General features: G+C 37.4%; 1 protein-coding gene across 6 annotated transcripts in view; it reads left to right on the forward strand.

The window, feature by feature from the left end:
• Positions 1 to 12,254, forward strand: part of glyr1 (glyoxylate reductase 1 homolog (Arabidopsis)) — a 38,741-nt gene extending 26,487 nt beyond the window's left edge. For 5 of the 6 annotated variants that reach the window (XM_069905648.1, XM_069905650.1, XM_069905649.1 and 2 more), the window contains 6 exons: positions 397 to 507; positions 1,039 to 1,140; positions 4,213 to 4,375; positions 5,953 to 6,132; positions 8,622 to 8,746; positions 9,284 to 12,254. In XM_069905648.1, coding sequence (XP_069761749.1) covers positions 397 to 507; positions 1,039 to 1,140; positions 4,213 to 4,375; positions 5,953 to 6,132; positions 8,622 to 8,746; positions 9,284 to 9,358 — 756 coding nt within the window. In that variant the 3' untranslated portion in view covers positions 9,359 to 12,254. The remainder of the gene's footprint in view (positions 1 to 396; positions 508 to 1,038; positions 1,141 to 4,212; positions 4,376 to 5,952; positions 6,133 to 8,621; positions 8,747 to 9,283) is intronic. The other variant, XM_069905652.1, reaches the window with a different exon arrangement.
• Positions 12,255 to 12,888: the final 634 nt, after the last annotated feature.

Raw genomic sequence — 12,888 nt, forward strand, 5'->3', positions numbered from 1 at the left:
CTCAATTGGTTTCTATTAAGAATTATTTTTTAAGAAATCTTGTTAAATCAACAAATATGGATGGATTTGAGTTACATTTATATTAATTTGATATGTATATGATATGACAAGCTTTTTCACTATATTAGTAGACTTTGTATGTAGTATTAATATGATAAACTCAATAAAAAATATTTTAAAAAGCAAAGAAACTTGTACTATTGCTAATGCAACAAGCTAATAGTTGATCATGAAATAGACTGAAGCCATGGCTGCAGTGAAAAATTAATCAGGTCATATTATAATTATTTTGTGACATAAGATCATTTATATCATGAAGGGGCTCGTTATGAGATATATGTGAATTATTTTCTCTACAAAGTGTACATTTATAAAATCTCTTCCATTTTGCGATAGTGTGACCCTTTCCTCCAAGAAGGGGCACACTTAGGGCGGACACCTGCCGAGGTGGTTTCAACTTGTGATATCACACTTTCATGCATTTCTGACCCAAAGGCAGCTAAAGATGTAAGTAAATTTAATGTTTAACTGATTAAACTTAATTGGTTTAATTTGATTACATCAACAAATAGCTGTTACGATATTAGCCATCCCAAAGATTTTTTTAAGCACTGCTTCATTTTTATGTGGAGCAAACGCAAGAGTCTAAGGCGATTGAAAAGGTCTTTTTATTACTCAGGGCAGAACCTCGGTGGCCACCTGATTGAAATAGAATTCCGAAAGAATTTTTCGGGGATTGAGAGTTTTTGACATCTCCATCCCAGAGGTTTGTGGACACTGTCTTCATCAATCTCAGCCTTGAATATATACACATTTTACCTGGATTGAAGTCAAAGGCTGAAAGGAAAAAAGTGGGAAAGATTAGCTGAGGCCAAGTTCAGGTCACCGCTGATGATCTCGATTAAACTTGGTGGGCTGGAAGACCTGCTCCTATTTCTTGACTTTGTGAATGTAAATCAAATTTCAGTACAGTACTGTTAATTTAATCTTAATTGAAACAAACTAATATTTGATTAATTGTTTTATTTGTCCTTTCAGTTGGTTCTGGGCCCCAGTGGGGTACTGCAAGGGATACGACCAGGCAAATGTTATGTTGACATGTCCACAGTGGATCCCGATACGTCCACAGAGATCTCTCAAGTAATGAGATTAATGTATTTTGTACATTGGGTTTGTACCATTTTTGAATTCAGTTGGTGTGAAATGTATGTAACAACACAAGAGGCTTCATGCAATGCACATTGACTTGATCTGTTGAATTTGCTAATATAAATAGAGCAATTCTGTAACTGAACAATTTTTGATTGATATAGGCATCATCTTCTAGTTAACCACAACATATTAATTTTTGTGACAAGATTAGCACATTGAAAATTTGAAAATAAAAGTCAGTAGGAAAGTTAATGAGTAAAATTTAGAACTCTGAGACTAAGCCAGTTAAAAATGTAAACGCAATGAGTTTCTGGAGGTACTTATGGAAAAAAATTAAAATCTGCATTGATTGAATAGAAAATGAATCTGGGGAATGAATAATAGAAAGTAAAAAAAATTGCCAATGAACGAGGTAATCATTCTTCATTGTTAAGGAAATATGTAACATTGCACAAATAGTTGTAGGTCAAGTATTGTAAGGAACTCAGGGTGAGGGGGGAAGGGGTGGAGAGAGGGAAAAGGGGGTAATACAATCACCAAGGAATTCCTGAGATTTGGAGATGATCCATTAGACTGAAAATGGTGAAATTAATTCATTTATTTGAATGAGAGAGAAACAGAAATGAATAAATCTGCAGAACAACTAAGTGTAACATCTGTCATTGGGAAAATATTAGTTTATTATTAACTATGTTATAATGAGGAAACAATGATTAGAAGGTAATAGTGCATAGGTGTTTTTGAGGGATTGTTGAATAGGTTTGACTTGTATCCTTTAACTGTTTTAGAAAAAGTCATAAATGGTGTAAATAAAGGGAATTGTTAGATATTCTGAGATTTCCAGAAGGCATTTGAAAAAGTGTTGCATCAAACGTTATGACTGAAAATAAAAGCTCATAGGGTAGAATAGAAGATTGGCTAGCTAAAATGAAACTTGAGAGTAAGCATACCGGTCGGTAATTGAATCCTTTCTAAAGGTAATGATTTAACGTGAGTGCTGGGATCTCAGCTTTATACTTTCATCCAAGTTATGATCAAGTGGTGGATTATACAAAGTGAAGAGGAAAAACTGCCAAATGAATCAAAAAAATGCAAAATATCCCATTTTGATAGATCTTTTTAAAGCATATAGTATTATCTAAATACAAAGACCCATGAATCACGAAGGCATAATAACGAATTGGGATATCTAACAATGTATCTATTCGATCTACTAGCAAATAACAGAAAAATTAGGTTAAATTTCAGTTGTATAGCATTGAGACCACATCTGAATACAACTCTATATTTGTGTATCTCCTAGTTAAGGCAGCATGTAAATATTATACAGGATTCAGAGATGGCTGTTGACGAGGAAAGATTCAAAGACCTGACTTGCATCTGCTGGATTTTGATGAGTAAATGATGACCTGATCTGAATATAAAATCTTAGGGATTTTGATATTGTGGGTATGGAAAGGATGTTTCTGGCAGAAGCTCGGACAAGTGGTAGAAGGGTATTCATTGTTTTTAAAAATAAGAACTCATCCATTTTTTGACTTTTGAGCCTATCATCTAAGAATGATGGAAGCAGAGCCTCTGAATACTTTTAAGGCACAGTTGGATGTCAAGATTTTATTTTATACAAGAGGATGAAAATTCATCCTGGATAGGCAGGAACATGGGGTTACGCCACGATCTTATTTAACAGCTGACCAAACTCGTTCTCTGAATTTGTATGTTTGTAATTCAAGTAGCTTCTAGAAATTAATATTTTATTCATGACTTGGGTCAGTTGAATCAAATGTCAAGCTGTGAAGACCAGTAGCAGTTAATTTCCTTTAATAACGTACAGTAGAACACATTCTTTTCTTAGTATTTAGTTCTGTTTTATTTCAGTTCAGTTGGCAATGAATTAATTTGGTGCAATGCTTTGCAGTTTCAATTTAATATTTGAGGGTTGATCTTGGTTTGCTCTGAATCAGAACAACAGAGTATTGTTTTTGTGTTTGGAGATCCACAACTCAGCTGTGACCATTCTCAGTAATTCTTTCTGGGAAGTGAATGGAACACTGACATGCAGTTGCTTCAAATCAAACAGCTGAAAATTTGAATCACTTTTTTTTGTTAGGTTGGAGGGTTGTCCTGCCAGGAAGTATATTTGCATGAGTGAATTTTAAGATTTTTTTAATTTTAAAAAAATTCCCAAATTGGTGATTTCTGCCTGCTGGCCAAATTTTCAGAATAAGTAACTGAACCCTTGTCTGGGACTTCAGTGAGCACTGCGTCCCAAATCTCTGATTCCAGTGCTGGTGTCTGGTGCTTCGTTAAGATTGGTGGGTCTTCTCACTGCTACCTTCGGGCAGAAGATACAGAAACCTGAAGTCCAGCAGCTGCATGTTCTGAACAGATTTAATCCAACAGCTATCAGGCTCTTGAACCTCCCCGTGCTACTCTAACCTAACCATCTCAATTATCTCAAAAGAAAAAGTCCTTAGCTTTGTTAACTTTGCCTCTAAAGACACCTTCTCAATCCAGGTAAATCTCTGCACCTTCTCCAAAACTTCCAATCCTTCTTGTACTGAGGCGACCAGAACTGAGCATTATATTCCAAGTCTTGACTGACCTGAGTTTTATAGAGCTGCAATATTACCTCACAACTCTTGAATGCAACTCCACCCCTCACCCTCGAAAAATGATGGTCAGCATACAATAAGTCTTATTAACTACCCCATCCGTAAATAGTTATATGGTTATCAGCCTGTGTGGCAGCCTTGGATCTGGACCCCAAGGTCCGTATGTTCTTCCACACTCTTAAGTATCCTGCCACTAACTGACGGTGTGTGGATTTATATTGTGAAAAGGGAGGGGGAAGGGGTTGTTGTATTTGTTCTTTGGTAAGAAAAAGTTTTTCATATATATACTTTGATATTGGAGAGTTTACTATGTATATTTATGAAAAATCACAAAAATAAAATATTAAAAATGATTGGTGGGTCTTATCTAAAGTACTCTTTGTGCTACCAGCTGGCACAATAGCGAAAATTCATCTCTAAATGAAATGGTTACTCTGTTACATAGGTGATTACTTCCAGAGGGGGGCGCTTTCTCGAAGCGCCAGTCTCAGGGAATCGGCAGCTATCGGAAAATGGAATGCTGGTGATCCTTGCAGCTGGAGATAAGGCTTTGTTTGATGATTGTGGCAGCTGTTTTCAGGCCATGGGGAAGAAATCTTTCTATTTGGGTAGGTCTGTGGTTATAGAATCCTCCAATTATTTCTCTTTGAAAATATTTTTAAATTACTCTCCTGGGAGTTTTGTTGTTGCCAAATGGAAGGGCAGATTTCATATTTTCAGATTTATTGTCAGAGTACATACATGACATTACATACAACCCTGAGATTCCTTTTTCCTGCAGGCACGGCAGAATTACCACTAATTGGTAGTGCACTAAGTAAACCACACAGTTTAAATATATAATTAATCAAAAGAATTGTAAATGGGAAACTAATGTAAACAACTATGCAATACCAAGAGAGCAAAGAAAAATCAATGAAGTGGACAAGTCAGAGTCCTTAATTGAGACTCTGACCTTGTCGTTAAAAATTCTGACAGTAGAGGGGTAGCAGCTGTTCCTAAACCTGGTGGTGCGAGTCTTGTGGTACATATACTCCTTTCCTGATGGCAGCAGCAAGAACAGAGTGCATGCTGGGTGGTGTGAATCTTTGATGATTGCTGCTGCTCACTGACAGCAGTGTTCCCTGTAGATATACTCAATAGTGGGGAGGATTTTGCCGGTAATGTCTTGGGCTGTGTCCAGTACCTTTTTGGAGGGCTTTACACTCGGGGATATTGGTGTTCCCATACCAGACTGATGCAGCCGGTCAGCACACTTTCCATCACACATCTGTAGAAATTTGCCAGGGTGTCTGGTGTCATACCAAACCTCCGTAAACTCCCGAGGAAGTCAAGGCATTGACATGCTTTCTTCATGATGCCGTTGGTGTGTTGGGTCCAGGAAAGATCCTCTGAGATAGTGACTCCCAAGAACCTATCTCCACCTCTGATCCCCCAATGATCACTGGATTGTATACCTCTGGCTTTCTTTTCCTGAAGTCAACAATCAGCTTTGGTGACGTTGAGTACAAGGTTGTTACTGGTGCACCATTCAGCCAAGTTTTAAATCTCCATCCTCTATGTCATCCCCTTCCTTTATACAACCCACTGCTGTGGTATCGTCAGCAAATTTGTAGGTATTATTGTAATGCTGGGCTGCACGATCGTTGGGATAAATAGAGCAAAGTTATATAATGTATAAAAACATTTGATCAGAAACCAAATGATATTCAATCAGATTTAAGTTGTTTTGCAACAGAGTTGTTTTAATTAGTTGGATTCTCAATTACTGGATTTTTAAAATATGCTTACAGCATCGATAAACCTGGTCTTCAGATTTCCATGTTGTGTCTTGTATGTATCAGCTGAAGTAACTGGCCATGTAAACCCACTCCCCACAACATTTATCCCAAAAGAATCATCTGTAATGCTACATGTTCAGTCCTCACAACTTAATAACATTTCACATGCACAGATCTAAAAAAAAAAGGAAATAATAAGTATCCTATTGGGAAGGCCTGTTTTCTAAACCAGCACCTCTCATCTTGCTATTGCCCAATTTACATGTTAGTTTTCCTGGTTAGTACTGTGGATAATGTTGGCAATCTCAGCAAGTTGCGTTTTTTTTTTCCCCACCGTGAATGCTGCTTTTGCTGAAGTAGGTGGAGCCACATGAATTACAAGCCTAAATTGTTTTCTTTTTCAGGCGAGGTGGGCAATGCCTCGAAGATGATGCTGATTGTAAATATGATCCTGGGCAGTTTCATGGCTTCTGTAGCAGAAGGATTTACATTGGCTAAGATAGCCAGCCAGTCGCAAGAAGTTTTGCTTTACATCCTCAGTCAGGGACCCTTAGCGTGTGCTTTTTTGGATCAGAAATGCCAGAGTAACTAACTTTTGTCATTTTTAAGGATATTAGAGGGCAATGGATTTTTTTGTTGTATCATTAACGTTGTTGACCTGAATTTAGTTCCCAGATGCCAGTGCACTTTTGCAAGAAAACTGGGAGTCTGGAAGGTGCTAAAGTTTTATTTGCATTGACTGATTTTGTACATAAGCTACACATGTTTAGATACTGGGAAAATATATCATGAACATTAATAATATTTACATTAATAGATTACTTTTGCAGATTAGGATGGCACAGTTGGGGTAGAAGTTAGCGCAACGCCAGCAATGGAGACCATGGTTTGAATCCTGCGCTGTCGTTGAACAGTTTGTATGTTCTCCCCATGTCTGTGGGTTTCCTCTGGGGGGGGGGCTCTGGTTTCTTCCCACCGTTCAAAACCTACCAGGGGTGTAGGTTAATTAGGTATAAATTGAGCCGCATGGACTTTGTGGGCCAAAATGTCCTTTTACTGTGCTGTATATCTAAAAAAAAAATGTTTAAATTGGCATATTTATTGATACTTGTATTGTTTCTACCCATTTTATGGAATGATTTCAAACTTGTTCTGCTTGCTTCAAATTATTTCAGCAAGTAGGAGTTCCATGGTGTCATATATAGTATTGTAAAATGGTTCGAAGAGTTCTTGTTGAGCTACCATTAGCACTAGTAGTGGAATTTACAAGTATATTTTAAAATCTGGAAATGTTAGTGCAGGACACTAATGATTAGTGTTGAGATTTTGTTGTTTTTATGCCTGATTTCTTCAATTTGTGACCGTTCAATTTAAGAACTTTTGTATAATTCCACTGATTCTCTGGAATGCACATCTTTGATTTGTTACATTTTTTTTATATACACAATATAACAATCTTAGTACAGTAGGAGATTCTTCTTTGGCTTGGCTTCGCGGACGAAGATTTATGGAGGGGGTAAAAAGTCCACGTCAGCTGCAGGCTCGTTTGTGGCTGACAAGTCCGATGCGGGACAGGCAGACACGGTTGCAGCGGTTGCAGGGGAAAATTGGTTGGTTGGGGTTGGGTGTTGGGTTTTTCCTCCTTTGCCTTTTGTCAGTGAGGTGGGCTCTGCGGTCTTCTTCAAAGGAGGTTGCTGCCCGCCAAACTGTGAGGCGCCAAGATGCACGGTTTGAGGCGTTATCAGCCCACTGGCGGTGGTCAATGTGGCAGGCACCAAGAGATTTCTTTAGGCAGTCCTTGTACCTTTTCTTTGGTGCACCTCTGTCACGGTGGCCAGTGGAGAGCTCGCCATATAATACGATCTTGGGAAGGCGATGGTCCTCCATTCTGGAGACCTGCTTTGCGGAAACTGCCAAAATGTTTGGCCTGGAAGTCAGCCTGAAGAAAACTGAGGTCCTCCATCAGCCAGCTCCCCACCATGACTACCAGCCCCCCCACATCTCCATCGGGCACACAAAACTCAAAACGGTCAACCAGTTTACCTATCTCGGCAGTTACAGTAGGAGATTACTCATCATGCAATTCGCTTGGCTTTTACGATTTACCAAATTCAGTTTATAAAACATTTTCCAGGAATGCATCCCTTTTGTAAACTGAAGTGCGGCCGTTATGGGTTCTTGTCTTGATCTCCTTACTTGAGAAAGGATGCAGGAGACATTTCAGAGGACTTAAGCCAGACTGATTCTGGAGATGAGAGGGTTAGCCTATGAGGAGAGATCATTTTGCCTGAAACTATATTCTCTAGGGTTTAGAATAAAGAGAGGGACCTGGATTTAAAAAAGTGATAGATAAGATGGAGGCAGAAAGTTGATTCCATTGGCAGGTGAAACTAGAACTGGGGACGTAGCCCCCAAGAAACTGGAGTAGGTTTAAGAGTGGAGATGAATAGTAAATCTGCTTTAAAAAGTGGTAGAAGCTACCTCATTCAATATGTTTAAGACACAGAGATTTTTGCATAGTCGGGGAATTGACTGTTTTGAGGAAAGGCAAGTAGGTGGAGCTGAGTCCACAGGCAGATTTGGTATTTCTGATGAAAGGTAGAGGCTTTAATCATCGACTACTTGTTGCTTTCCATGGGTGCTTTTATGTGGCATAAGTTCCTCCAGCACCTTGTGTGTTGTTTCACAGCAATTATTAAATGGCAGAGCAGGTTCGATGGGCAAGATGGTTGAAATAACTGGTGTGCAAGATGGTCCTTTTGCATTAAGGTGCTGGACAGATAGGCTTGGAGATGACTTTACTCTATTTTGATTTGACAAACGAATATAACCATTTAATCAGCCATATGTACTGCCTTACGGCTGGTTACAAGAGAATGCAGAAGAAACTGGGAGTAGTTCTCACGAGCATAACTTCTACTCAACCATTCTGTAAATTTTAGGGTAAACTTCTGTAATTTTTCTTAAAATTTAAGGCCATCATTCAGCCCATTGCAACAGCTTTGTATTATTACATGCAACAATAATTAACCTCTTAAAAATAATTAACTGTACCCACTGGTTATTGTCTTAGGTATTTTACAGGGAAACTTCAAACCTGATTTCTTACTGAAACACATACAAAAGGACCTTCGGTTAGCCATTGCTATGGGTGATTCTGTCAATCATTCAACTCCAATGGCTGCTGCAGCCAATGAGGTAAGTTCTGGATTTGTTATTCGTGATTCGGATTGGTTAATGCCCATTAAGTTTGATATTTTGGGGATTTTTTTTAAAAAACCTTTCAGACCATTTCCAAGCATCTGAGAACGTCAATGATCTGGAGAGGCAATACAGTTTTGGTATTAATGGTCTGAAATGAATGCATCTTGCATTATTTGTTTAAACTGGCTGTATTTCTCATCCTTCAGCCTACAGTAAGCAGTTGCCACAATGAACACCACCTGTTAACACACTATAGCACAGAAACAGGCCCTTCAACCCACATGCCTGTACTGAACATATTAAAGCAAGCATGAATTTTACATACTCCTCATCTCATTGGAATTGTTTTTGTATCTATGTGTTCTGCTATTTTGATAATTCGTACATTTGAAAGGAGTGCTTTTTCTTCCAAATTCTTCCAAATTCCCAGCATTATTCCCAGATAATATTTTCAAAATTTGGGAATTTTTTTGGAGGGGGGGAGGAGATATTGCTCCTTTCCGTTTTAATCTTCTTTTTTTAATCTTTTAGGTATTTAAAAAAGCAAAAGCGTTGGACCAGTCTGAAAATGACATGTCTGCAGTGTACTTGGCCTGCAACCAGTGACCACTACAAACTTTTAATTGTTTCTTTTTAAATGTTGGGGCTATTTATTTTGATTTTCATGTTTCCATTATCAGTCAATGTTACTTTTCCATCCTGGCCATTGTCAGTATTTTCCTCTGGTGGATTTGAGGATCACGTGGCCAAATCTCAAATGCACCTGCGGTGACACTTCCTGAGACTGAAATGAAGGGGTGCCAACCATCTGCCCTTTTTTGGATTTTTTTTTAAATGGCATGAGCATTTGCTTATGGAATAATGGGTTATTGTCAAAGGTCTAAGCTGGTATTAAACCCCTACAGTTTATATTGGTTTGGTTAAGTACCCTCTAATCAAATGATACAAATTCCACGTTGGTACTGCATGTTGCCATCACTGTGATTGTACGCTACGGAATTGGTGACAAATGTACAAAATACAAGAATAAATCAGGAGTGCTATACATAAGTGATATATTTGAGCAGATTTAGGTTTGTACAGTGGGGACACTGCCATCTATGATGTTCTCTGGTTTTTAGGCAATGCCAGAGACTGTTGTGTACATTTTCAGATGTCTGCTATTGCAATTTGGCATGAAATCAAATCCTTACTGATGTCCTGCTTATAGTTTCCCCAAGTAATTTGTACTCCGGACAAAAATATTTGCTTGGGTGGAAGGGGAGGGGGTGTGGGGTGACACACACTAGGTAATTGATGGGAAAATTGCACAGCCTTTGAATCAGACTGTCTGTCCACTTGTGACCAACTGTTGTTTTGCATGTAATGGTTTTTTTTTTGTTTGGTGCATTTGAAAATTGCCTGATATTTTTCTGGTTTGAATAAGTTTTCCAAAGGAAAGGGAAATATTTTGCGGCCTTGCAAGTAAATGTCTGTCCCCTTGTTTAGTGCTCAGTAATGACTTTTGTGATCAGATTGACTTTGCTTTTTGTTTTCCTCAGTCTCAAATATTTAGGGACCCATAAGAAAGTTTTGATGATTAAAATAGCAATGTATGCAGAAGAGGTTTGTGTAAATTTCTTTGACCATTTAACATTTTAATATCTATTTTTCTTACATGGTCCAACTCATCCTAAAGATATAGGTTATTTTAATCTTGTATTTATTTACTTTTTCCTTGGTTTAAAACCAGTCTTTCTCTTGCCCAGAAACTAATATAAAAAATGAAAATTATGCAAAATTTCAATTTTGGTTAATAACTGGATCTTTCAGCTGATATAGATGCTACTTGAGAATGCAAATACTGTGTGACACCAGCTCTTTTTAATTTTTTATGTTGCCATAGTCTTATTTGTTGCATGAAGTAGGTATGGAATGTAATATTGGTCACTTTACTGAAAGGCATGTGATCACTTTTGGCTGCACCAAAGCATGATGGTCAAGTGTTCAACATGACCATCTCAATCTATACAAGGTAGTTCAGATTCCATTATGCTGTTTTTAACATGTAAAAGCAGATACTTGTGATTGGAATTGAGCCCTAGATTTCAGATTGGAACAATGGACACTGAAATAAGAAAAATATGACATTTAAGTTGCATGCACGTCCCTGATTAATAGGAACCCACTGGGATTTTTTAGCTTGTAATAGTTTAGGTTCATGCTCATGAAACAATTTATAGAAGAATCACTTGCCATCAAACAATATCTTTATACATACTCTATCATGCATGCTCTGAAGTAAGAGTCTACTCTTATAATGAGAATAGAGCCTCTTTGGCAGCTTTGTGCTTTTCACAAGAATAGTGTTTTTGGGACAAGCCTCCAACCCAAGATTCCGACTTCTTTTGAAGTTTTGAGAGAAACATGGTACCCGGAAACAGGTTATGTGAAACAGCTTGCTTAACTCAACTCAAACGCAAGTTTTTGTGGATGCTGTTGAGCAGCCCAAGATATTACAAATAACAGATGTCTAACTTGCTGAGGCAGTGTGAGGTTAATAAGGGACTTGCATTATTAAATATGAAATTGGGTAGTGGCAGGGTTCATTGTTTGGTTGGCTGTAACAACTTTTGTTCAAGCTAAATATTTTATGGCAGCATGTCACTGTACATCACGTGTGCATTAAAGATTGTGAATAGAATCACTAAATTCTAATGACACTGTCAAGTCATTCCTGTTTGATATTTCAGAAGTATGAAACTTATTTTGTCACATTAAAATAGACTAACAATCATTAATAACCTTACACATCATATTTCAGTGTTATAAACAACATTTGGAAAAAAAACTTAAATATGTTGTAATTAATGCTTCCAGAATATTTTCTTGCACGTCATTGTGCTTCTATTTTGCATCAGATTGTTTATTTGAGTTATTAAAGGATTGCCTCGCAAGGCTGAGTGATCTGTGTCTGATAAAAGGATGGTATACATCTTGTGCTATAGTTTCTCAAAAATGATCTGTACTACCATCATTTGTAAAGCTACCTTAATAACATCATCTTTACCAATGAATGTTAATTTAACATCAATTGGATAAGATTAACAACAAGACATTATTCACACATATTTGGAGAGTTTACGTTTGGAGTTGATTTATTATCGCTGGTTAGCCTTCTGCAAAGGTTTTAAATAAATGGCTACAGAAAGATCCTGTAATGAACATGTCTGCACAAACTGTGATATTTTTTCTGAATTTAATGTACGTTCTTGCACTTTGTAGCCTGAATTTAAATTGCATCAAATCTACACACTGTCTAGTCATTGCATTTTTATACAGCTGTGGTATTTCATTTTAAGATTGATGTTGCAGAAATTGGCTATTTTTATGAATCCATAACTATTTTGTTATGTACACAATTGTATACAATTTGTCAAATGAGTGTTTGAAAGTGTAGTGGATTTTTTTTTAATAAGTTCCAGTCTAGCTTGGTTAATAAAAGCAGTTCTTATTCAGGAAACTGGTTTGTAATAGTATTTTTTTTGTACAGATTTAAAATGTGAATATGGCATTTTTAGCAAAAAAAAAGCCCTCCTAAATTAAAGCTCATCTTGCATTTTTTAATTTTTGAGTACAAAATAACAGCATTGATACTAATTTTGTTCTTCTGCAATCTGCTGCTGGATGGGTTGTAATTGTCTACTATAATATAGCCTGCGCACACACTGACATTTGAAGGTTTTGCCTTGTGTTTAGAATTCAGCATGAAAAATTCCACAAACCAATTTGTGGAACACAATCGTCGAGATCATATCTTCATAGCCTGAGCTATTCCTGTCTTACATAAGGAATAGACCATCTGGCCTGACAAGCCTGCTTTGCCATTCAATTAGATCATGGCTGATCTGATGATAGGCTTATCTCCACCCACCTGCTTTTCCCCATATTCCTTAATTACCTTACTATGTACAAATCTATCCAACCTTGTCTTAAATGTATTAACTAAGGTAGCTGCCACTGCCTCAATGGGCAGCAAATTCCACAGGTTCACCACTCTCATCTCAGTCCTAAATTATCTACCCTGAATTTTGAGGTTATGTCTTACCTCTATTTTATCTATACTTTTCATAATTGTATATGATCCCTTCTCATCC

Source organism: Narcine bancroftii, chromosome 12 (genome assembly GCF_036971445.1).
Source record: "Narcine bancroftii isolate sNarBan1 chromosome 12, sNarBan1.hap1, whole genome shotgun sequence".
NCBI classification, from domain to species: Eukaryota; Metazoa; Chordata; class Chondrichthyes; order Torpediniformes; family Narcinidae; genus Narcine; species Narcine bancroftii.